This window comes from Myodes glareolus, chromosome 9 (assembly GCF_982192425.1).
Source record: "Myodes glareolus chromosome 9, mMyoGla1.1, whole genome shotgun sequence".
Lineage (NCBI taxonomy): Eukaryota > Metazoa > Chordata > Mammalia > Rodentia > Cricetidae > Myodes > Myodes glareolus.
The window spans coordinates 22,180,160-22,204,921 of record NC_142034.1 but is presented as its reverse complement, the minus strand read 5'-3'; the positions used below and the strand labels follow the sequence as shown (position 1 = coordinate 22,204,921).

The following is a 24,762-nucleotide window of genomic DNA, read 5'->3' as shown; positions in this document are numbered from 1 at the left end:
GCTCTAAAGAAATACGTTTATTGAAAACTTACATTTAGACAATTAGAAACTTGAACACGAGCAAGATAGCTTCAGGAACACAAACATAATATCTCAGAGTGTTCTAAATACTACATCTCCTCTAATCTGAAGGGAGATAACCAAGATTCTATCTTGCATAGGGGCCTGGGTGCCACTAAGCCAAGAAAACTGTTTTTAAACTAATACTTATTTTACAAATAACACAACTAGCCCCAGCCCATGGATGGTAAAATCTTCAAACACCTAGCAAGTACTATATTTCACAGGTGCAGAAAGCAGGAGGGGTAACTGATTAACAAGTGCTTCAAGGTACCACACTCCTAGCAAGGGTCACAGAGTAAGCCAAAAGCTCTGTAAGGGTTACAGTGAGCAGTGATTTGGCTAAGCAAAGTCCTCGCAGCAAATGACTACTTTGAAAAGTTACTGTCATTGTATTACAACTCTCAACAACTGGTTTTACGACCAGAACATGTGCTGTAAGTATAACAACAAAATGGATTTTCCTCAAGAAAATAACAAATGGAGTGACGAGTCGTGCCAAAATGTTTAATGGCTGACAACAAACTGAAATGTTGCTCAAATAGTCTAGGGTTGAAGCACCGCATTTCTCTAGTGTAGATGAATGTTTCACAACACCATATATGTTCAAAGACATGAAATGTGACTAACATGCCCTTTGCACGTAAGCTTAGTTCAGAAGGTACCAGAAAGAGGTCCTGTATACTTTATTAGACTGAGTAGCTAAAATATGTAACACAGCTCCAGTCTACTTATAGTGTTGACACTTGAATCAGGAAGCAGAAAAGGAAGTATTTCAAACACACCACATGCTACAGTCAGAGAGGAAAGTGTGCACAAGAACCTGCCTACCAGCTATGACAGGGCTGGAACACAAAGGCGCTCTCTGGCTTCAGACTGAGCGTCTGTATTTTAATAGCTCAGTAGTTTAAAAGAATTTTTGGTCCCAGAAATACTACACACAACCAGGTAACCAAAACAAAACTGATGTCAGTTAATTTTAAGTGTTCTTAGCAAAAATGTTACTTTGAACAGGCACAGAAAAGCAAAGCTATCAGGATACACAAGACTAATCATGCAAGTGATGATCGCTTAAACCCTAAGCTCACGACTGACATTCTCAACCTAAAAGGTAGACAGGAAGGGCCCATTATGATGTGGAAGTAGCCTTACTCCAAGTAATGGACAGTCGTACCTTTTTTGGTATAATCGAGTTCTTTCCAACAAAGAAAAATAAAAACAACAAAACAAAGGTTCACTTGAATACATTTAAGTTTTTTTAAAGAAGCTATGTTTATAACTTTTCATAAAAGAAATTTCATTCATAAAGAGCTAGATTAGACCTGCATGATTATTATTATAAATACTGTTAGGTTCAGTTTAAAATTTCAGAATGTCAGCCTTGAACAGATTTAAGCAAATCTGGTTTCTTTCCTTCCTAACAAGTTAGAGTATTTAGGAGACACAAGTTATGGTGGTGAAGCCACACACGTGAATTCACATATGAACATTAGAAACTTGGTAGTCAGGAAAACCTGCACACCATCATGCAAGGAAGGACTTACCCCTTCATTCAGCCAGGGTCTAGGCTGCCTGCTGAGTCAAAAAAACAGTGGTTTCAATCAAGTTTTTAAAACCAGATTATACCTAAACCTTAGGAGTTATATTGTCTGCCAAAAAATAAAGGAAAAAAAGACAAAAAGACCAAAAGATGGCCCTATTAACAACTTGGTGGTGACAGCCCCAAAATATAATTCTGGGACAAAAAGTCAAAAAAACATATGACATTCTTCTAGAGAAAGCTGGCATCTTGATTAAATATTAAATGATTTGCTTGTACAATTGGAGATAAAGGCAAGCTTCCTTCAGTGCACAGACCTCTTACAACTAAGGAATGCTTCTCCGAATCCAAAGGCTTATGTTATGAAGGTAACCACAAAGCTGGGAAGCAACCCAGTTGGCAGAGTGTTTCCCTAGCGTGTGCAAGGCCCTGCGTTCACAGTTCCCAGCACTGTAAAACACACCAACCTAAAGAAACCCAAAGGATGGAAATTGAGAAAAAGTTAAGGGAAAAGGAGAGGATAACAGATCCTTTATGTGGAAAGGACTTGTGGTTTCCCAGACGCACTTCAGTTTAAGTTAAATGGTTTTAAAGCACATTTCCAACATAGCTATTAACCCTTGTCCTGGGCAAGAACACCAATTTAGACACTTCAAGAAAATTATCAGTACAGAATCCAAGAGCATTAAGCAAATAGCTTAAATTTCTGGTTGTGCTTCTGATATTTTATCACATAAAGTTAACTCTAGTACAATCGAGGAAGTATAGATCACTCTTCTTGGACTTTTCCAGAATATGTGAGAAGGTAAAGACATTCTTAAAGAAATTTAGAAAAAAATAATCGGATTTACAATACAAACCATCAAGAGTCTTTATTTTATATTATTTATGTACTGTTATTATTAGTTACCCTTTTGTTGTTTAGTTTGAGGCAGGGTCTCACATGTATACTAACTAGACTGGCTCAGAACTCCTGATCTTGCCTTTGCTTCCCAAATGCTCAGATCACAGGTGAGCACTTCCATAACCAATTTTTAATTAATTAGGTGTTTGTGTCTGCATGTGGATATGTCCATGTGAATGAATGTGGGTCCCCACAGGGCCATGGGTATTAGATCCCCTGAAGGTGGAGTTATAGAGGCTTGTGAGCTACCTGAAGTGGATGCGGGGAACCAAAAATCACTGGAAAAAAAGCATATGTTGTTACCTGCTGATTGATTTCTCTAGCCCACTGAACAGGAATCTATGCTAAGTGAGTGTTGAAAGATTTAGCCTGAATGCTAACTTGCAAAAAGTCCAGTATATAGAAACTCAAAAAACGGGTATTCCTTGATGTAACTTCCTTGAGGTCAAAGCCCATTAGAGGATGGGACCTACCAGTGATGCCACCTTTGAGAATTATCCGCACTCCCAACTGTTTTATATATTGCGTGTGTGTATGACTGTTCAGAAATGGTGACTGCACAGGTCTGACGAAGGCCCTACAATATCAAGAGAACATGCCTCTATTCTGCTGGAGAGCAGTGCTGATTTAAATATGCACGCTTAATGCAACTGTATTCTCTAAGCTTGTTAAAAAAACAAACAAAAAACAAAACAAAACAAACAAAACCGTTGAACATGAAGTGAATACTGAAGAAAAAGTGGCTTTACCCTGGCTATCAGTGAGGATTACAGCTAAATCTTTACTAAAGAATGCTTATATACCAGTTATGAATCAACAAATCAATCAAGATGTCTTTGGACTGACTACAATTGACTTGTCATGTTAAATCAATATGGAAATTCTTCCTGAATATGAAAAACTCATATAGTCTCAGAGCCAATCCAGCAGAACAGTGTTTAGAATGATGGGAGTGAAAGGAATTAGGTTGGAAGGAATGACAAACATGATAATCACAAGTGCCAGAGGCGCTGAAGCACAGTGGCACCGATGCTGCTGACCATGCTAAAGACAGCAAATCTACAAGAATGGGGAACCAATATCCAGCAGCTTATAGACAAAATAGCTCTTCCAGAGAATCTGAGTACAGAGTACAGATTTGGGAAGTCCAGCTCCATCATTGATGCTGCAAGTCAAGGGGGCTCACAGTTTAGATTAACAGACCAGGTGAAAGAAGACTACAAAGGAAAACAAAATGTACAGACAAGTACTAGGTTAGGAAAGAAAGAAGTGCCATGAAAGACCCTAATGACAACACCATGAACTTACAAAAGAAACTGAAGTGGAAAATAAAATTAGTGTGCTAAAGAGCCATCAAGCCCAGCATAGTGGGTGGGACAGGGCCTTTAACCCCAGGCAGAGGAAGGTAGATCTCCATGAGTTCAGGCCAGCCTGATCTACAAAGAGACTTCCAGGTCAGCCAACACTACATAGAAAGACTGTCAAAAAAAAAAAAAAAAAAAAATCAAAGGTAAAATAAAATCAGCAAGATCTGGGGAAATCTCTGCAATTTGAGATGTGCATTAAAACAAAAATCCAAAAGAGAAATGTTTCTCTGATGGTAGGATTTACAAAGAGAAGTTGTATAATGCTCCACCAAGAACAGGATTACTCACAAAAGCCTAAGGCTGAGCACTCCAAGACTAAAGTCTTGCACAAGGGAATTCAGAAATTAAGTACAAATTAGATCTAGAGCCTTAAAAATGGGAAACTATACATTCTAACTGTCTACAGATGAACAAAAAAATTTAAGTACTGAGCAGGGATGTACTATCAAAAATAGTACAAAAGCAATGATACCAATACAAGGCTCAAAAGACACTGTAAATGAAAGAGCTAACCCTCGATACCATACACAGAAATAGGTGATAAAATCAGCAAACAAAGAATATGCAGACACTAAGAGAACGGACTCAAGGATATACCTAAAGCAACTGAGAATTATAGATCTTGAGTATGAGAGCTCTAAAATAACAGCTAAAGAAAATGTTAATAAATGCAAGCAGTTAGAGGAATGTGAACGTACAGTATCATTGTAGTTTATTATTGGAGGTTTTCCCCTCAGGATCTATGTATGGTCAAAGCCTAGTCTACCCTAGTGAGCTCCAGGCCAGCCACGGCTAAATAGAGAGACCCTGTCTCAAAAAACTAAGACTACTTTAGGGAGAATAACAAAAATATGTATAGATTAAAAACCTTTTCTGAAAGATGACAGTCATTGAACTGATTATTTAACCTTTTGAAATTTTCCTTTTAAATGTGTTATATGAAAGCCTTAAATTTTTAAAAGCCAAAACTATGTACTCAGATTTGGTATTCTAGGCTCTAAATTGCAATAAAAGTCTAGGGTAATCCAGTACAATATGACAATCAAGAGCCAGAAATAACATGGCTTCTCTTAGGAGTATTTTCTAAACTCTTACTTTCATTGCCATTTTGAAAGTTTTTCTTGTGGAAAGAACTGATAAAAAGCCTATATAATATTCAATGGAGCAAAAAAATGAACTGAAGGCATCGCGCATGATTGTCACAGGCATGCTGCATCCTCCTCAGCTCAGTCACAACCCTTCAAAGTGTTTCAAAACGTTGTTCACTTGCTTTCTCAGCTACACTGAACACTTTCCTTAGAGAAACAAACTTCACCTGTGTAACTTCCTCTCTAGTCAATCAGCTAAATACTAATACCTCCCCAATTCTCATCTCAGAATGATGGCTTCAAGTCTATAAATAGCTGTGGCAGAAACAAAAGCCAGATGATGTGCCAATCAAACTTCTCACTGGTCCCCCTTCCAAGGAACAAAAACAGCATTTATAAACACAACAAATGTGAGCGCCAACATTCTGAGATCAATCTTGCTGAAACATTGTGCTTTTACCTTCAGATCCAGTCTCACTATTGCACATGCCTCCTGCAGATGAGAACTTAATGTATAAATTGAAAACAATCTACAGAAAATGTAAAGGAATATCAAAGTAAATGTGCAAATAATACTGGTGCTTAAAGCCCCAAATATAGGTCCCTAAAAAAAGGAGTTACAGTGTTGGCAAAAAAAAAAAAAAAAGGCCAAGTAACTAGACTTGCTTTCCCCCACTTCTCTTTAATAAGATCTTATTTGCCAGCATACAAACTAAAGACAGGACTGTAAGTTAACAAAAATTACCACACTAAACTGAGTTTCCTGTTTGTTTTTTTAAACTTCCGTTATAGGGTAATAAGTCCAAGTAGAAAATAAGTTATCGACATACTTTTCCAAGTAACAGTCCAGGTATCTCCAGCCCCATGGGATGGGGAGAACAGTTTCCAACTGCACACGTCGGCAAGTTTAGCATTCAATTTGGGAACTTGGCACTCTCCGCATGTTCAGGGCGTGCCGGTGTATCTCTTGCATCTGTCTGATGCGGTCCTTCTGCCACATTAAATTTTGAGGCATCGGGTATCTCTGCGTGCCATGCAAATATCGGTAGGGGATCCTAACGTGACAAGCGGTGGCTCGACAACGGGGCTGAGGCATGGGAGGAAGGAGCATCCACCTCTTTCTCTCAGCACAGTATCGGTAGGCTTCTTTCCGATACTGTTTGTCAATATCATCGCTGTTTTTCCAGCCTCCAATAATGAAGACATCATCTTTATAATAGCAAATGGCTGCTCCTTCGATGCTCAGGACTTCTGGAGGCAAGCTTTCAAGGATCTCATCAGACACCTGTCCGGCAATTTTTCTTACTGCCTCTTCATTTTCTAAAGAATAACTCTTGGGACAGCAAGATGCTGTCTGATAAAAGTTTGAATTGACCACAGACATCTGGAAAAAACAGTAATTGTCAATAAGTGGTAAAGATTCTACATCTTTCCACTGTCGAGTCTCTGTATCATAGCAAGTAATTACAGCCTTCAGTCCATCCTCAGTGTCCCGGTCCACAGGAGTGCGGGCAGCAATGTACACAAAACGGTCTTCAATAGCTAGTGCTTTGACATCTCGAAGAATCTTTGGTGCTGATTCTAAGTTGTGCCATTTATCAAGCTCGGGATTGTAAACAGTCACATCTTTAAAGCCGGGGCTAAAATTGCCATGTCCTCCAATGCTATACAGCTTCCCTTTGACTTCTGTTAGCCCAAAAGAATGCTTTCTTGTCATCAGACTACAAACGTGTTCCCATGTATTCAAGTTTGGGTTGTACCTTTCCACAGTCTTAGCAAAGCCTGGTTCCATCGAGCCAGCAACATACACATAAGATTCTGTTACTGCAACAGCATGTCCATCAAGGTGATTATGAATGTGGGGAAGATTTACCCATCTGTCCTCATCAACAAAATATCCCACACATTCACTTAAGTAGTCTCCCCCTTCTGACACACCTCCAATAACCATGATTACGTCCATGTTTTGTCCGTAGCGAGGTAAGAGTGAGACATGGGAAGCGGGATGCTGGAGTGTGCCAGACTGTATATTCTCTGCTCTGAGGGCATGCCTCTCCACAGCATCAGCCACCAGCTTGACACAAACTTCATTATTGGCCACCAGACGCTCTGGTTTGACATGCCGTGTAAGGTAGGTGGGTTTCATCTGGGACAACCTGAGCAATTTAAAAAGTTCTTCAAAGTATCTCTCTCTCTCTTCAGCATTTCTCTGAACCCACTTCAAAACTGTTTCAAAAAGAACTTCTTCAGAATCCACGGTAATTTCCAAATCTGAAAGCCAGTCTCGAATGAGATGGAAAGGTAAAGTATAAAATTCTTCATCTTGAATGACTTTATAGAAATTTCTCCGGATCATATCTGCAGCTTTCATAGCAAGCTGACTTAGGGTGTACATGTGGGCTAAACTATGAATGGCCACACAATTTGAGAGATGAAGTTTTTTCTTGAGAAATTCTCCACAAAATTCTTTTAAACGAATCAATAAGAATCTAGAATCAAGAAAAAGAAAAAAAAGATTAATTTTGGAATGTACTTATTCCATTTGGTTGCAATGTAGGTGTACTTGAATTATACACATTGAAGTGGTAGGATTAGTCTCATAAGCACAGTATCTGGAAAGAAAAAAAAATGAGCAAGTTTTTCAGGAGGAAGGTGTTGAGATAGGTCTTATGGTCTATGCAGATGGCTCAGAGGGTAAAAGCACTTGCCAGAGCAAGCTTAGAGACCCAAGTTCAATCCCTAGAACCCATGCAAAGTCAAAGTTGTCCTCTTTATTATCTTCCAGGTGTGCACTCTGGCACCCACACAGACACACAATAATACATTTGTAAAAAGTGAGATTACATGCTTATGCCTGTATTCATGAATCATAAACTCAGGAGACAGATAGGAGAATCACAAGGTCAAGGCCTACCTGGAAAACTTTTTTAAATTAATTCATTTATTTATTATTTCTTTGGTTTGCTTTGTTTTTTGAAATTAGGTTTCTCTGTGTTGAGCTCTGGCTGTTCTAGAACTCACCTGTAGACCAGGCTGGCCTCAGACTTACAGAGATCCTCCTGTCTGACTCCCAAGTGCTGGGATTAAAAGTGTGTGCCACCACTGCCTGGCCTTTTTTTTTTTTTTTTTTTTTTGACAGAGTCTCATCATATAACTCTGTCTGTCTGAAACATGGGGATCTTCCTTCTGCCTCCTGAGTGCTGGGATTAAAAATAGAATCCAGGCATAGTGGCATATATTTTCTATGTATGGGTATTTTGCTTGCATGTATGTCTATGTATGACATACATAACTGGTACCCTTGGAAGCCAGAAGACGGCACCTGAAGACTTGAGTTTGGTTCCCAGCACCCATACTGAGTAGCTCACAATTGCCTAACCCCAGTTACAAGGGGTCCAATGCCCTTTTCTGGCCTTCTTGGGCACTGCACCAATATACACATATTGTCACACAAATATACACATACAACAAGGACAAATGCCAATTCAAATGCATTTTTGACATCTTTTCTAATCCTTTTGTAGTCACTGGACCTCTTATTTTGGTTTTGCTTTGTTCTTTTTGGGACAGCATCTCAAGTTGCCCAGGCTGGTCTCCAACACACCATATAGCGAAGGATGACCCTTCTGCTCCTATCATCTATGTGCCAGGATCATAGACATGCACTATCACTCCCAGCTTTGGGTTCTTTTTTATTGAGAAACGGTTTTGGCAAAAGGCAGTATAATAATCCAGTCTAAACTAGAGGCAGGCAGGAACTATAACTTCCTGAAGGCTCAGGTTGGTCAGGTATCTCAAAGAACTCAGCCTTGGCTGAGTCAGGTTTTCATCTCTTTGGGCAATAACAGGAAGTAGACTAAGGAGCTTTACCCAAGGCTGAAGCCTGGAAATAAAACAGTATCACAACAAAAAAAATCATGTGTAGCTTAAAAAAAAAAAGAAAAAGAAAAATGTCGTGATTAGGCAAGCAGGCCCGCTTTTCGTCCTGCCTGGCTCCCACTCGGCTAGCTTCACACCCGAAATAACAAACATACAAAATTGTATTCATTTAAACACTGCCTGGCCCATTAGCTCCAGCCTCTTATTGGCTAATTCTCACATCTTGATTAACTCATTTCTAATAATGTGTGTATCACACCAAGTGGTGCGGTCAATCTGAGTCCAAGGTTATAGAAGAAAAAGACCCTTCAACTGAAAAGAACCTTAAACAATCTAAGAATGATGTCATCAAGACAGGCCCATTTCCATAATGGTTTATTATGGCTACTGTGCTTAATAATTACTTAATCACAAAATACAGACGAATTATGACAAGCTCTCTTAACCTTCTTGAAGAAACATTTCCACCTTAGATAAAACAAGGTAGAGTGGCGAGTAAAGTAGCTAGACTCTAGAGAACCCCAGACAATCTGGGTGCCAGAACCACCTGATTCCCAGGCTGCCTCAAGCACCTATGTTTAGCAGGTAATTCTGAAGTATATCCCCTTAAGACAGGTTTTGGGAAGCATTGCTCTATTAAAACAATAGCTATTACATGTTTGGCATTGCTATGTAAGGAACAATGTGCTGCACATGTCTGTTATATTTATTTTAGGACTGGGGATTCAACTCATTGCCTAAAATATGCTAGGCAGGTGCTCTACTATATAACCCCTCCCTCCAACCTTCTTTTTTTGAGACAGGATCTATCTAATCAAGTGATTCTTCTGCCTCAGCCTCTGTAGGAGCTGGGATTAAAGTACTGAGCCTAGAGACTCTGCTCATTCTATTATTTCTAATCCAAGTGCCATGCAGGGCTGGATCACAGACAGTATATGTGGGCACAGAGAAGACGATCCTACCTCAGAGCATTAAGCTCAATCATTACAGGTACGTGTGAAAGATGGAGAAAAGTTAGATTGTTTTTTTGCATTTTTGAGACAAGGTCTCTCTATGTAGCCCTGGCTGGCCTTGAACACAGAGGCAGCTTGTTTCTGCTTCCCTAGTGAAAAGAATGAAGGCATGCACCACCATGTCAGCAAGCTAGAGTTTTAAATCACAGACAGACCAAGCAAGCTTGATAATAGCTCTTCTTTTAGGTTTCATTTAACAAACTTCCTTCTCAGGGCCTGTACACATCCTACCCCATCCTGAGGACCCAGTCTTGTACTTTAAGACAATCCTTACTATTTTCTGGAAAGGGTCTCACTAAATAGTTCAGATTCGCCTAGATCTCCTGCCTCAGGCTCCCCCGCAAGTGCTGGAATTACAGGACTGCAATTTTGATCTCCAACTTTAGTATGGAGGATTATGGCCTTCCTTGATTTCAAAACCTATCCGTGCCCACTGCCCTGCTCTTACACTATCAGTTTCTCTTCTTCCACAGAATCATTTTCTTCAGCACAAACATATTCCACCATTTCCTATTTTAGAGTCAACTAAGTAGGCACTCTACCTTAAACCCAATCCTTTTTAATACTTTTGTTTTTTGAGACAGGGTTTCTCTGTGTAACAGTCCTGGCTGTACAGAAATCGCCTGCCTCTGCTTTCCAAGTGCCTGAATGTACATATAAGCCTACTGCCAATATCAGAAGAGGGAGTTGGACCCTTAAACTAGAATTACAGATGGCTGTGAACCACCATATGGGTTCTGGAAAAGAACACAGGTCCTCTGGAAAAGCAGTCATTGCTCTTAATGGCTGAGCAATCTCTCTAGTCCCTGGAAATATCCCTATTTGTGACATTGTTTCTACTTGTGATTTCTTTTATAACTTCACTGGAGATTCAATATTCCTCAATTTAACAGCTTATCCAGACATTGTGACCAAGTCCACACTGACCATCTCGAATCTGTTCATTTTTCCATATCTTTTGTGTGGTTGAGTATGAATGTAGAGAGAGGCACAAGGCTTTGATATCAGATGTCTTTCCTTGATTGATCTCCATCTTATTCTAAGCTTTTTAAAAAGATTTATGTGTACAAGTGTTTTGCCTACATGTTTATCTGTGCACCATGTGTGCCTGATGTCCTTGATGGCCAGAAGATATCAGATCCACTGGGACATGAGTTACAGATGGTTGTGAGCCAACATGTGGGCATTGGGAACTGATCCAAGCTAGGTCTTCTGCAATGGTAACAAGTGCTCTTAGCCACTGGGCTATCTCTTCAGCCACTCGACCTTTATTTTTTCCAGAGAAGGTCTCTCACTGAGCCCCATCCACTGGGCCAGTCTGGCTGGCCAATGAGCCTCAGAAATCAGCCTGTCTCTGCCCTCTCCCTCAAGGCTGGGGTTACAGGAATGCACTACCATGTCCAACTTAAAGAACCGAAGTCAAGTCCTCATGCTGCAGTACAGGCATTTTATCCATGGCTGTGCCATCCCCACAACCCCTATTTTCCCACATCCTTTTTGAGGTGTGAGGAGGTGGGGTAGATCTCATTATCCCTGGCTGGCCTAAATATACAGACCAAACGAAAGCTGGTCTAAAACTCAGAGATCTGCTTGTCTCTGCTTTCCAAGAGTGTTAGGATTAAATTCCTAGCATTTCCTCAGACTGTAATAATCAGATCTTTCCAATTGCTAGGGTCAAAATGTTTTTCCTTACTCCCAAATCAAGTCCACTGGCAGTTCATCTCTACTTCAAAACACAGATGTCCTGCAGAGATGGCTCAGCAGTTAAAAGCACTGGCTGCTCTTTAAGTTCAATTGCCAGCATGGCATGCTCTCTTTCTTAGGCACCAAGCACTAACACTGTGCACATATAAATGCAGGCAAAATACCCATATACATAAACTAAACCTCAAAGCATACACACACAGGTGTCAGTCACCTCTTCTCATCACCTTCCTTCTCAATCCAAGCCTCTACCACTATTGCGGTGACTTAGACTAGTCTGCATCCTCCCACCACTGTATCCTTTTTTTCCCCAATACAGAATTTACCAAATAAAACAGTATCATTCTCACCAACTTCTAATTTTAAAAAGTTCAGCTCTAGCCGGGCAGTGGTGGCGCACACCTTTAGTCCCAGCACTTGGGTGGCAGAGGCAGGCAGAGTGCTATGACTTTGAGGCCAGCCTGATCTAGAGAGCTAGTTCTAGGACAGCCAAGGCTACACAAAGAAACCCTGTGTAGCTGGGCAATGGTGGTACACACCTTTAATCCTAGCACTTGGGAGGCAGAGACAGGTAGATCTCTGAATTCAAGGCCAGCCTGGTCTACAGAGTTGGTGCCAGGACAGACTCCAAAACTACACAGAGAAACCCTGTCTCAAAAAAACAAAAGTTCAGCTCCTTTCACAGGCGGCCCATAAGGCTATGGTTCTCTATCTTGTGGGTTGTGACCCCCTGGGGTCAAATGACCCTTTCATAGGGGTCGCCTATCAGAGAACCTGAGTATTAGATATTTATGTTATGTTTCATAACACTAGCAAAATTACAATAGTGAAATAGCAACTAACTTCATGCTTAGTGGGTCACCACAACACGAGAAATAATTGTATTAAAGGGTCACAGCTAGGAAGGTCAAGAACCACTACCCTAAGGGCTCCATCCTCACCACTATGATGCTTTTGTTCCTTTTAACTGCCTCCCCCCCTCCCTCCTTCCAGCTACATGACCCTGCTGTTCTCTATCTCTACGTGGGTTTTAGACTGGCAATCTCTAGCTGAAGCACACTACCTTGCCACGGACATCCCTTTATTATGTCTTTTGAACTTCCTCTATGCACCCAATTTAAAAATAGCTCCTCCCAGCTGGCCATAGTAGTGCACTCCTTTAATCCCAGCCCAGAGGCAAAGGCAGGTGGATTTCTGAGTTCAAAGTCATCCTGGTCTACATAGTGAGTTCCAGGACAGCCAGAGCTACATAGGGAGACCCTGTTTCTAAAACAAAAACAACCGAAGACCGTCCCTCTCCATCACCCTCCACCAGGGCCTATACCGCACAGCTCCACATTACATTCCGCTGTATCACAGCTGTGACAGCCATTCAACAGGCTATACATTCATTGTTAAAAGACAGGAGTTCCGTAAGGAAAGGGATTTATTTTCATGTGTTTTGATCACATGAAAATCAGTGTCTGGTGCATACCTCGGCTCAAGAGGTGCGTGTTAAAGGATTTGTAACAGTACTACCATCCCTGCCTCCAAACCGACCTCGGTGCCATCTTTTTCGGGTTCCCCACAATCCATTTTCCACAATAGCTAAGAAAACCTTTGGAAATATTTCAGTCAGATCATCTCTCTACCCACTTTCTCATCCATCACGCCCAGTAAAATGCAAAACTTTCCCCAATGCATCTCACACACCATCCTCCCCGTCACCGGCAGATCCAGACTCACAAGCTGGATCTCGACCGAGGGCCTTCGGGAGCCTGCAAGGCGCATCCATCCGCCTTTGCACTGTCAATTTCTCTTGCCATTCCGAGGTCGGCTTAAATGTCAGCTCCTCCATCCCGCAGCTAGCCTTCTAGTGTTTTTTTTTTAAATGTCGTCATCACTGGAGTGACACTCTACACACAGCTTTTCACCGTCTTTGTCCCTACACCTGGAACCTGCGCTCTAAGGTGCAAGGCGCACCAGCTAGACTCTCAAAGACATCCTCTGTGCCGGGCGCGGTGGCTGTCCCGCCCGTCCCCGCAGACACGATCCCTCCCCAACCCCCGCTCGCCCCCCCCATCCGTCTACCTGTCGGCCAGCTCCAGCACCTCGTGCACGCTGCCAGTGCTCACTCGGATGCGCCCGGTGTACATGTACTCGATAACGGCTTCTACCGTGTCAGGTTCGGGTCCCGGCTCCGAGCTCCACTTGCGCATCTCCACCCGGCCGGAGCGCGACTCGGAAAACTGGCCCGAGAGTAAGGGCGTGAAGTACTCGGTGGCGGCGGCCAGCACCGAGCGGTGGGCGCGGAACTCGCGACCTCCGGCCCCACCGAAGCACAGGGTGATGTCGCAGAACAGGCCCTGCCGCCGCTGCTCATTCTGCCGCCAGGACAGCTCCGAGCAGTGAGTGCTGCACTCGAAGTCCTCGGCCTCTGGGCCTGGATCGCCCCCGCTCGCCTCCATGGCAGAGATCCCGGGCCCGAAGTCCACCGTGCTACTGCCTCGGACCTCGGCAGCCAGGCCCGCCGAACCGGCGGCGGCAGTCTCCATGCTCTCCATCTCCAGTACCTGGAGAGATGCAGCCGCGGCCGCCGCAGCCGCCGCAGCCGCCACCGCCGCCGCCATCTTGACGCCGCCGCACCGGCCCCCTCAGCTTCCGAACGGTGCGGCAACACTGGTGCGACACAGAGGAATTCTGGGATTAAATAGTGCGCGCGGAGCGGAGCTGCGCCTGCGCACTTCCGCCAAACTCGAGCCTTCTCGTGAGACAGGCTGGGGGCGGGGGGGGGGGGGGACGTTTGTGCGTGTTTTGTTGAATTTTCTACTTTAAATTGCTTTGGAGGCTATCCTCACCACCACACGTACACACAGAAATTTAGTTTGTTTGTTTAATTTTGAACTCGCTCTGTAGATCATGATGGCCCGGAGCTCACAGAGATCCACCTACCCCTGCTGGGATTAAAGGCGTGTTAACTACCACGCCCAATTTTTTTATTTTAAAACATGGCTTTGGCCGGGCAGTGGTGGCGCACGCCTTTAATCCTAGTACTGAGGAGGCCGAAGCAGGCGAATCTCTGTGAGTTTCGAGGCCAGCCTGGTCTACAGAGTGCGTTCCAGGACAGCTAAAGCTTTTACACAGTGAAACCCTGCCTTGAAAAAAAAATTAAGTATTTTCTAATTTTATTTTATTTTATGTTTTTCGAAACAGGGTTTCTCTGTAGCTTTGGAGCCTCTCCTGGAACTAGCGCTCTATACCAGGTTGGCCTCGAACTCACAGAGATCCACCTGTCTCTGTCTTGTGAGTGCTGGGATTAAAGGTGTGCGCCATCACTGCCCAGCATTTTTTGTTTTTTAATTTATTTATTATGTATACAGTATTCTGTCTGCTTGCCAGAAGAGGGAACCTGATCAAATTACAGATGGTTGTGAGCCACCATATGGTTGCTGGGAATTGAACTCAGGACCTCTGGAAGAGCAACCAGTGCTCTTAACCTCTGAGCCATCTCTCTAGCCTCTTAATTTTATTTTATCTAAGTGTCTGTGTATATGCACATGTGTGCCCTGGAGCCCACAGAGGACAGCGGAGCTCAAGTTACAGGAGTGAAAGATTCACTTGATGTGCTGGAAGTCAACTTGGTCCTCTTTTTTTTTTTAAATTTTTTTGTGGTTTTTTTGAGACAGGGTTTCTCAGTATAGCCTTGGCTGTCCTGGAACCCACTCTGTAGACCAGGCTGGCCTTGAACTCACAGAGATCCACCTGCCTCTGCCTCCGAGTGCTTGGATTAAAGGTGTGTGACTCCCAAGTACTGGGATTAAAGGTATGAGCTACTATTTCTCTTTGAGACTGGATCAGAGCAGTCTAGTGTAGCCCAGGGTGGCCTTTAACTCACAGAAATCCCTCTGCCTCTCTGCCTCCCAGTGCTGGGATTAAAGGTGTGTGCCACCACTGCCTGGCCTCTACGGCTAACTGGTGATTTAGCTCTGCATTCTGATCTTCAGGCAGGCTTTGTTAGATCACAAAATGTCACCACACTTAGTTACATCTTAGAGGGGTATGGTGGCTCACACCTGTAATCCTAGCACTTGGGACCCTAAGGAAGGACCATTTCTAGTAGGTCAGCCTGGGCTAGATTGTCTCAAAAACAAACAAACAAAAAACAAAACAAAACCCTGCATTTCAGCTCAATACATGAAGGTGAGGAGTTATGGGCATTGCCTCCTTTAGAAGAACACAGGGTCAAACGAGGTGGCACTGAATCAAATGTTTGCTGCATAGCCACCATTTCATATATACTAAAGTGAGGAACGGGCCAGCCTGGTCTACAGAGTGAGTTCCTGGACAGCCAGGGTTCCATAGAAAAATGAACAAAAGCCACTTTGGGACTTCAAGCAAGGAAGTGAAGTGTCCTAATTCGGTTTTCTTTTTACATTTATTTAGTCTAGGTAGGTAGTATAGTTGTGCACAGGCCCTGGCACACCTGTGGTTGGAGAACATTCAGGAGTCAATCCTTTCCTTCCACGTGGTTCCTGACATCATATTCATGCGGGCAGGCTTGGCAGCTGATGTCTTCACCTGCTGAGCCATCTCACCAGCCCTCAATTTGAGTTTTAAATGTCACTGGTGTCTGTAAGGAGGATGGATTGTACCAGGACAAAAGAGGAAATAAGGGCACCGGTTAGCAGGTACAGATAGATCAGAGGAGAGTTCAAGGGTAAATCAACAGAACTTGGAGCCCAGGAGAGCAGAAGGGCGACTCCAGCTTTTGGCTTAAGTAATGCCGAGAGTTAACACTAATTGAGAAGGGGAAGTGCAGGCTAAAAGTGGATTTTTCAAAAGCTCCTGTTTTTTAAAAACTTTTTCTTTCATTTTTGAAGATTTTTCAAAAATTACTTTTAATTAAGCATACATGCCTCTACAAATAGGTATATGCAAATGAGTGAAGGTGCCCTCAGAGGCGATCAGTGTAGGATTCCCTGGAGCTGGAGGGTTACAGATGGCTGTGAGCAATCTAATGGTTCTGGGAATTGAACTCGGGACGAGCAGCAAGTGCTCTTAACCACCAAGTCATCTCTCCAGATCACTCTTTCTTCTTCGTTTTGTTTTTTGAGACAGGGTTTCTCTGTAGCTTTGGAGCCTGTCCTGGAACTCGGTCTGTAGACCAAGCTGGCTTCGAAGTCACAGGGATCTGCCTGCCTCTGCCTTCCAAGTACTAGGATCAAAGGTGTGCGCCACCACCATTGCCCAGCTGCTTTTTCTTTCTTTTTTTAAAATATTTATTTTTATTTTATGCACATCGGTGTTTTTCCTGACTGCATGCTTGTGTGAGGGCATCAGATCTCCTGGAACAGGAGTTACAGACAGCTGTGAGCTGCCATGTGGGTGCTGGGAATTGAACCTGGGTCCCCTGGAAGAGTAGCCAGTGCTCTCAACTCCTAGGCCATCTCTCTACCTCCCACTTTTTCTTCTTTTTTTTTAAAAGACAGATTTCACAGCCAGGTAGTGGTGGCACATGCCTTTAATCCCAGCATTTGGGAGGAAAGCCGGGGGAGGGGGTCTCTGTGAGATCAGGGCCAGTCTGGTCTACAGAGCAAGTTCCAGGATAGCCAGGGCTAGACAGAGAAGCCCCATTTTGAAAACAAACAAACAAACAAACAAACACCACCAACAAATCAGGTTTGCAGCCCTGGCTGTCTGAAAACCTAGTAGGTGCCAGAGAGATCAGGCTGACCTTGAACTCTGATCCCAAGTGATGGAATTAAAGGTGCCACCAAGCCTGAACGTTAAGGTTTTTATAGCCTTTGGGGGTGGAGTCATGACTGGATATATACTGGTATTTTCATTATCTTTTTCTTTCTGAGAGATGGAAGTGGATTTTAAAATGTTAAAACTAAGAGCCGGGGTAGTGGTACACGCCTTTAATCCCAGCAGACGCCAGCTTGGACTATAGTGCCAGGACAGCTCGGTCTCAAAAGCAGATGACACAGAACAGTACCACGTCACTGTTACTGTATAGTTTATTTAAACCAAACATGATAATACAGAGAGGAGACTGAGGTGGCAGCTGCCCGAATCTTTGTGGGTTACAGTTGTAAAACAGCTGTATGAGGCTTTGGACCCACACTTCAGTAACAGACAGATCAGCTGCATAAACACAGAACGTGAGACACGAGACATTTCACAGCTTCTTGCTTGTGTTTCCATTTTAAACACTAGTATGTTACAACTTTACATTTAAGTTACTACGCCACATAGGTGTGACAATGGCTAAGGATGCAATGGTCCCACCCCTCCCCGACATAAGAAGACACTGATCCGTAACACAGAACATATCAGTGGGATACTAAATGAACCCTTAACACACAACACAGAAAAAAAGATTCTTAAAAATCAGATTAATACAGTGTTCTTCATGTTGTGTGAAGATGAACGGGAAGTGGGACACCAGATGTTAGTGGGTCCTACAGACAGACAGTATCTTGAAGTCTTAAAAGTTGCATTCTCTTCCTCCAAAGGAAAAATAAATTTTTAACTAATTAAAAAAAGAAAGCAACATTATAAGGCCCTAGAAGAACACTATTCTGAGAGTACTTAGTCTTCCATAGAATAGATACAGCAGGTAGCAGAGCAAATGACACAAGTATTGGCTTGGTTCTCAATTTCTATGCTTATATATATATATATAAAAAATACTAAGCTTCTTTGTGTGGACTGCATGGATACTAGCCTGCAGGTGTTGGTCTTTCATGCCTGTATATCAATGGCTATTTCTGATCCAGGCCCAGCCTATAATGGACTCTGCTTCAGCTGCTGTCCGTTCTTACTCAGGAGGGAGCTCTTGTCTTCCTTTTACTACAGCAGGGTTCCTGACTCCGTTACATGCTCATGTGCTCCGGAAGAACATAGGAAATATCATCCCATGGGTGACGATACAGGCCCTGCTTCAGCCTTTTCTGATCAAGATAGTGCCCTAAAATGGAACCAATGGATCTTTTGTTAGTTTCATAAGCATAATAGCAGGTAGACGATGGGAAGGGAAATCTTTCTGACACACAAATGGGGACACTGGGCCGGTAATGTAGCTCTGTGGCAGGGTCCTTGTATAGCAGGTATGAAGCCCTTCTAGGGTTTAACCCTCAGCACAGGGCACGAAAGGTTACAGTGAGGTAGAAAACAAAACCATAAAACAAAATACATGTGTACACGTGTGCTTGCGTGCACGCACATACATACATTCACACATGCACACACACATGCACACTCACACCCACACCAAAACAGGGCAGGAATTCCAGATTCGTTTCATCAGTAGAACATATAGACTTAATTTTGCTTTTCTTAACTAGTAAGGGAAACTATTCCCTGTAATAAAAAGAACACAGATTAAAAAAAAGTTAGAGGCTGGAGGATCTCTGAGTTCAAGGCCAGCCTGGTACAGAGTGAGTTCCAGGACAGCCAGGGCTACACAGTGAAACTCTGTCTCAGAAACCCAAGAGAGGAAAAAAAAAAACCAAAACAAAAAGCGTGCTTGGTGATGATGTGACATCTGTGTAAACGTTCGCACAGGGGAAGTAGTGTAGCCGACACAAAACCCTCACGCCAGCAGCAGACTTACCAATGAAGCCCATGCTCCTCCCTAGCACAAAGATGCCGTTGAGGGCGCCAATGTCAACGTACTCATCAGCTTCCTCCCTGAAGGACACAAACAACTTATACTCACATGACCCCTTCAGAGACAGCACTCCTGCCCAAGGAGCAGTCCTATAGTTCCCAAGTGGAAAAGTGGGTGCTGTAGGTGGCAGGGCCAGAGGCAACTTTTAATCTCCTGATGCCTCGCCATACTTTCTAAGTCCCTCACAGCTGAGAGGATACAGCCAGGCTGGAGCAGAGGCCGTGACACTCACCGGGTGAAGGAGCCGCAGTTCCTAAGCATGTCCACAAACGCAACGCCAATGAAACCGTCCACATTCAGGATAAGATTTGGCTTCTGGGAAAGCAAAACACCCACAGTTCTATCATTTCCCATTTTCTCTGTTAGTTACTTTTAGTTTCACTGTTATTACTACTGTTCCTACAACAGTTAACTTTGATAACTAACTTGACTGGACTAAGAAGCTCCTGGGAGAGAGTAAAGCTCACGTCCTATCTCTGAGAACTTTCCAGAGAGGATTTGATATGGGGAGACCTGCTGTGACAGTGGGAAGCTCCACTCACAAGCCAGGAGCCCAAGGGAGGGAACCGAGAGCTAGCTGGGAAGGCATGAGCAACTCTCTCCTCCAGGTCTTTGCTGACACCCTACCTGGAGCCACAAGTCACCACATCAACCCCCCCCCCCCCATAATGTGCTCCTGCCCGGTGTCTGCGCAGCAATGGGAAGCGGATAACATGATGACACGATGACTATAAATTTTGAGTCACCCACCCCACCCCGAGACAGGGTTTTTTTTGCTGTAGCTTTTGGAGCCTGTCGTGGAACTAGCTCTTGTAGACCAGGTTGGCCTCAAACTCACATTGAAGGCATTGTAAAATTACCTATTTGAGCAGGATGTGGAAAATGGATGGCACCCTCTACTAACAGTGACTTCAAATCCGGCCTGTACTACAGGAGTCCTTGTCTCGACAGCAAAACAAAACTCCCCGAAAATCAGAAATCCAACCCTTCGTTACCTTTGAGGTGGTGATCTTTTCCACTTCCAGGGCGTAATCGAGCAGTGGGGTGGCGGGGAAGTGCTGCTTGACAAAGTCTTTGAGGATCTGCACTCGCATGTCCGGGTTGTTTATCTAAGGAGACCGGGTACAGAACACCCACTCAGACACGGCCGGCAAGGGAAGGCCTTGTGCTTGTGCTGCAAGTGGACAGAGCTGTGCCTGTCTGATCCTGGGCCAGTGTGGGGGCCTAACCTCTGTGCACAATTCTGTGTAGCACCCACAATGACAATGCTGGGAAGCAGAGAGGTTTACAAGTCTCCTTATGTCTCATTTGAGTCTCAAAACAACTTTTGTAGTGATCTCTTCATTACAAGAAAGGAACCAACCAACCCTCCCCCCCCCCGCCCCGAAATGTTCAAGAAGGCAGAGGGGGCTAGACTCAGCCATTCTTATTCTGTTGTAGGCCTGGCCATAAGCCAGGCTGCCCACCAGCTCTGTCATCTGGTCAAGCTATGAAAAAGTTCTGCACATGCTGGGAACAGGGCAACAATGCACCCCAAAATCTTAGAAAAAGATCCAGAACTGTGACACTGACAAATAGCCATCTCTTATACAGACTGTCTTGTCCTTGTTTATGTTTTGTCAGTAAGTTAGAGTTGTCTGTGAAAAAAAACCTCAAGAGAGAAAATGTCTCTATCAGAATGGCCTATAGGCGACTTTGTGGGAATATTTTCTTGACTGATGATTGATATGGAAGGTTCAGCCATTGTGAGTGGTGCCACCTTGTGGTCCCGGGTTGTATAAGAAAGCCAGCTGACCAAGTCAATAAACAGTGTTCTTCAGTAGCCTCTGCTTCAGTCCCTGCCTTGAGTACCTGCCCTGACTTCCCTCAGCAATGGACTGTGACATAAGATTTGTAAAAAGACATAAACCCTTTCCTTCCCCCAGTTGCTTTTGATCGGGGCATTTTCATCACAGCAACTGAAACCCTAACTGGATGTAGTGGGGCATGCTTTTAATTTCAGGACTTGGGAGGCAGAGACAGGAGGATCTCCGTGAGCTTGAGGCCAGCCTGGACTACATAAGAAGTTCCAGGACAGCCAAGGTGTGGAAGAGAGACCCTGCCTCAATAAACAAACAGAAGAGAAGAGGAAGAAGAGAAGAATATGAAAATGAGGAGGAACCCTAAGACAGAGACCCCACAGCTAACAGAAGGTGAGATGATTCAGACACACCTTAAATCTGAACACTAGTGACCTGAAAGGACATGCTATCAGGGTATTCAGGTGCCTGTCGGTCCTACACAGGATCACACTAACTGTTTAAAATACTCCGTCTTTCCCTATGAGTCTATTCCAATTGAGCTTTCTTAATATTATTACTTTTCTGAACCAAGTGTGTCAAGTGTATCTGTCTGACTTGCTTTAGCCAATGAGATGTGAGTAAAGGGCCAGAAATGGATCGGTGGGTTAAGACACCTGCCACCAAGCCTGACAACCTGAGTTCTAGCCACATTGTGGAAGGAAAGACCTGACTGAAATAGGTTGTCCTCTGACTGCCACAACCAAAGTCACATATAGACCCCAGTGAGACTTAGCACAAATGACAGAACAGCCACAGCCAACCCACGGCAGGTACAGTATGTTTGCTATAGGTCACTGAGATTTGTGCAACACAAAGTACAACCTGGTAGAAGGCAATGGACAATTCTTCTTGATTTTGGCTCCTTCTCCTACAAGTTCATTTGGAAAACTGAAGCTGAATGAACTGAAAACCCTTAGGGCCATCAACCTGTATTATGATTGGGAAGGAGTCACCTTGCATTTGGTATCTGTCTATATATCTCAAGAAATGCATACTGGGGTGTCAAGAGTGATGTAGGTGGGCCTTCTGTTATGTGTTATTTTCACTGGTTAATAAAGAGACTGCCTTGGCCCTCTGATAGAACAGAAAATTAGGTAGGCAGAGTAAACAGAACAGAATGCTGGGAAGAGGGCAATGAAGCAGACGCCATGAAGCCAGCCACCAGGTCAGACATGCTGAATCTTTCCCGGTAAGCTACCACCTTGTGGTGCTACACAGATTATTAGAAATGGGTTAATCAAGATGTGAGAGTTAGCCAGTAACTAACTCTCTAGAGATAATGGGCCAGGCAGTATTTAAATGAATACAATTTGTGTGTTGTTATTTCTGGGGCTAAGCTAGCCGTGCGGGAGCTGGGTGGGACGAAAAGCAGGCCTGCCCGCAGCTCCTCACTACAAATGGCACCCAGCGTGGATAACTGCATTCACATAAAGCCTGAGATAGCTTGGGAAGTAATTCTAGAACAAAATGACAGCATTGCGCATGGTTTCTTGGTAGCAGCAATTTCTCGGGTCTGCTCTGCTTGCTAGAGGCAAGCAAATTCTCTCATCGAAGAGAGGCTTCCTGACTCAGCTTTAGCTGCAAAACTTTGTAGCTCATTAAGAGGTCCTGCCACAAAACACTTAAACAGTGTTGGTGAAAAGCAGACCGCATGGTTTTCGACTTTCAGCCATAGCAGGAAAAAAGATGCACTGTTTTAAAATGCCAGCTTTCTGGGCAGTCCTGCCAGGGCAAACTATTTCAGGCAGGCAGTCTGACTGAGTGTGGTCTGTGAGCAGAATGCTGCAGCTTGCTGTCAGGGACCTTGAAACGCCATAGAGTTGTGGCAGTGAACACAGCTCTGGCTGGTATCTCAGCCATGAGGCTGGAAAGCTAAGGAATGGGCTGGATCTAGCTGTCAAAGCCATGGCTTTCCATATTGTTTTGTAAATTAAAGGCTCATGTGGTCAGAAAAGGATAAATATACAGTAAAGAGAGATTCAAAGACAAAGAAAAACTCTAAATGGTTTACTACGTGTTAAAAATATATGCAGGATAAAAGTTAAAGTTCTTAAAGTTAAAAAAAAAAGAAAGAGAGAAGTAGGGTGTGGTAGTATACACCTTTAATCCCAAGGCCTGGGAGGCAGAGGTACATTGACCTCTGTGACTTCAAGGTGTGGTAGTACACACCTTTAATCCTAGCACTGGGGAGACAGAGATCTCTGTGAGTTCAAGGACAGCCTGGTCTACAGAGTTATTCCAGGATAAAGATATACAGAGAACCTGTCTCAAAAAGTAAAAGTAAAAATAAAAGAAATAGAGGTTGAAATAAAGCCACATAAAGATGGAAAATACACAGAGAATCTTGATACTGTGTGTTATTATGCTCTCTTTGAATTGTTTGAATGCTAAGGAAGGAGCAACAGCTGCTAAAAGATATTTGCTTATAAATGCTGCTGAATTAATCCAAGATAGATATTTTGAAAATACCTTTGCTTCAAAATTGAAGTCAAAAGGTATGCTACTTTGGAGAAGAGATTTTGCTTTTGTTTCCACAGAAAATGAGAGGCTGTGGATTTATTCAGAGTTAAGAAAAATCATCTTTGGCCAAGGGAGACCACCTGAGCAATCTCCGGTAGGAACAGATGGCCCAAATGTCTGAATTCTACATCCAGAACTGATTCAAGACTGCTGCCTGAGATGATCGAGACTCACAGGATACTTCAGTCAGAACTTGATTATAACTTTAAATTTTCTTTAGGTCCCCATAAGATCATCAGCGCCCCCAACCAGCAGGAAGTAGCCTGGAATACTACGCCCACATTCCCAAAAAATGGACTATGGTTATTTTTTTTTGCTTTTTTTTTAAAAAAAAAAAAGAAGGGGAAGCGGTGCAGGAGAATTGTCTGTATTCTGTCAATCATGTATTTTAATAAAACGCTGATTGGCCAGGCAGGAAGTATAGGCGGGAAAACCAGACAGGAAGTAGAGGTGATGCAATGAGAACAGGAGAATTCTGGGAAGCAGGAAGCTTCCTCTGCCACTCCTGCGCAGACCACCGAAGAGGCAGGATGTAACCTGCCCAGCTGAGAAAGGTACTGAGCCGTGTAGCTAACGTAGATAAGGATAATGGGGTAACATAAGTTATAAGTAGCCTGACTTAATGGGCCAATCAGCTTTATAACTTACAGAGATCTCTGTGTGATTGATTTTCTCTGGGACTTGCCGGCTGTAGGGTACCGGGCGGGAAAGAAACCCCAACAAGCTGGCCCCTCATGTTACACAAGAGCTTGAATGTTTCTTTCTTTCTTGGTTTTATTTTCATTTAGGTGCAGAAAGTGTTCTGCCTGCATGTGTGTACACCACTTACATGTTGGCATCCAGAATCCAGAAGAGGGTATTGGGCTACTTGGAACTACAGTTAAGAGTGTGGGCCACCATGTGGGTGCTGGGAACTGAACCCAGGTCCTCTTTTAAGAGCAGCAAGCACTCTTAACTGTGACGCCATCTCTCCAGGCCCAAGTGTTTCTACTCAGCTGACATCTCTTGTCACTACCCATTCCACAGACTTTAGCAGGAACAACTCACCGACTTTACTCGGTGGCCAATGCCCATGATCAGTTTTCCCTCCTTCTTCATCTTGTTCACAAATTCCATGGGAATAATGCCGCTGTCAAACGCTTTACTGAACATCTTCGCTGCTGCATCCAAGGCACCCCCAAATCGATCTCCC

At 43.6% G+C, this 24,762-nt stretch overlaps 2 protein-coding genes across 3 annotated transcripts in view; both read right to left on the bottom strand.

The window, feature by feature from the left end:
• Nucleotides 1–2: 2 nt before the first annotated feature.
• On the bottom strand, nt 3–14,197 carry Klhl11 (kelch like family member 11). The gene is made up of 2 exons (XM_048450703.3): nt 13,626–14,197; nt 3–7,448 (listed from the first exon to the last, which is right to left on the bottom strand). Exons 1-2 carry the CDS (start codon nt 14,162–14,164, stop codon nt 5,867–5,869), a joined length of 2,121 nt encoding a protein of 706 aa, XP_048306660.1. The 5' UTR covers nt 14,165–14,197; the 3' UTR covers nt 3–5,866.
• Nucleotides 14,198–17,536: 3,339 nt separating this feature from the next.
• Nucleotides 17,537–24,762, bottom strand: part of Acly (ATP citrate lyase) — a 51,340-nt gene continuing 44,114 nt past the window's right edge. For both annotated transcript variants that reach the window (XM_087909990.1, XM_087909991.1), the window contains 5 exons: nt 24,618–24,761; nt 20,205–20,318; nt 19,442–19,524; nt 19,153–19,229; nt 17,537–18,507 (listed from right to left, as the gene is read on the bottom strand). In XM_087909990.1, coding sequence (XP_087766116.1) covers nt 18,413–18,507; nt 19,153–19,229; nt 19,442–19,524; nt 20,205–20,318; nt 24,618–24,761 — 513 coding nt within the window. In that variant the 3' untranslated portion in view covers nt 17,537–18,412. The remainder of the gene's footprint in view (nt 18,508–19,152; nt 19,230–19,441; nt 19,525–20,204; nt 20,319–24,617; nt 24,762) is intronic.

What these genes read in the sequence shown, in the direction of transcription:
- Klhl11 (XM_048450703.3), bottom strand. Translation starts at nt 14,164, where the DNA reads ATGGCGGCGGCGGTGGCGGCTGCGGCGGCTGCGGCGGCCGCGGCTGCA. An exon ending in GTGCTGGAGCTGGCCGACAG is followed by an intron (nt 7,449 to 13,625) that starts GTAGACGGATGG and finishes TCTTGATTCTAG; the next exon opens with ATTCTTATTGATTCGTTTAA.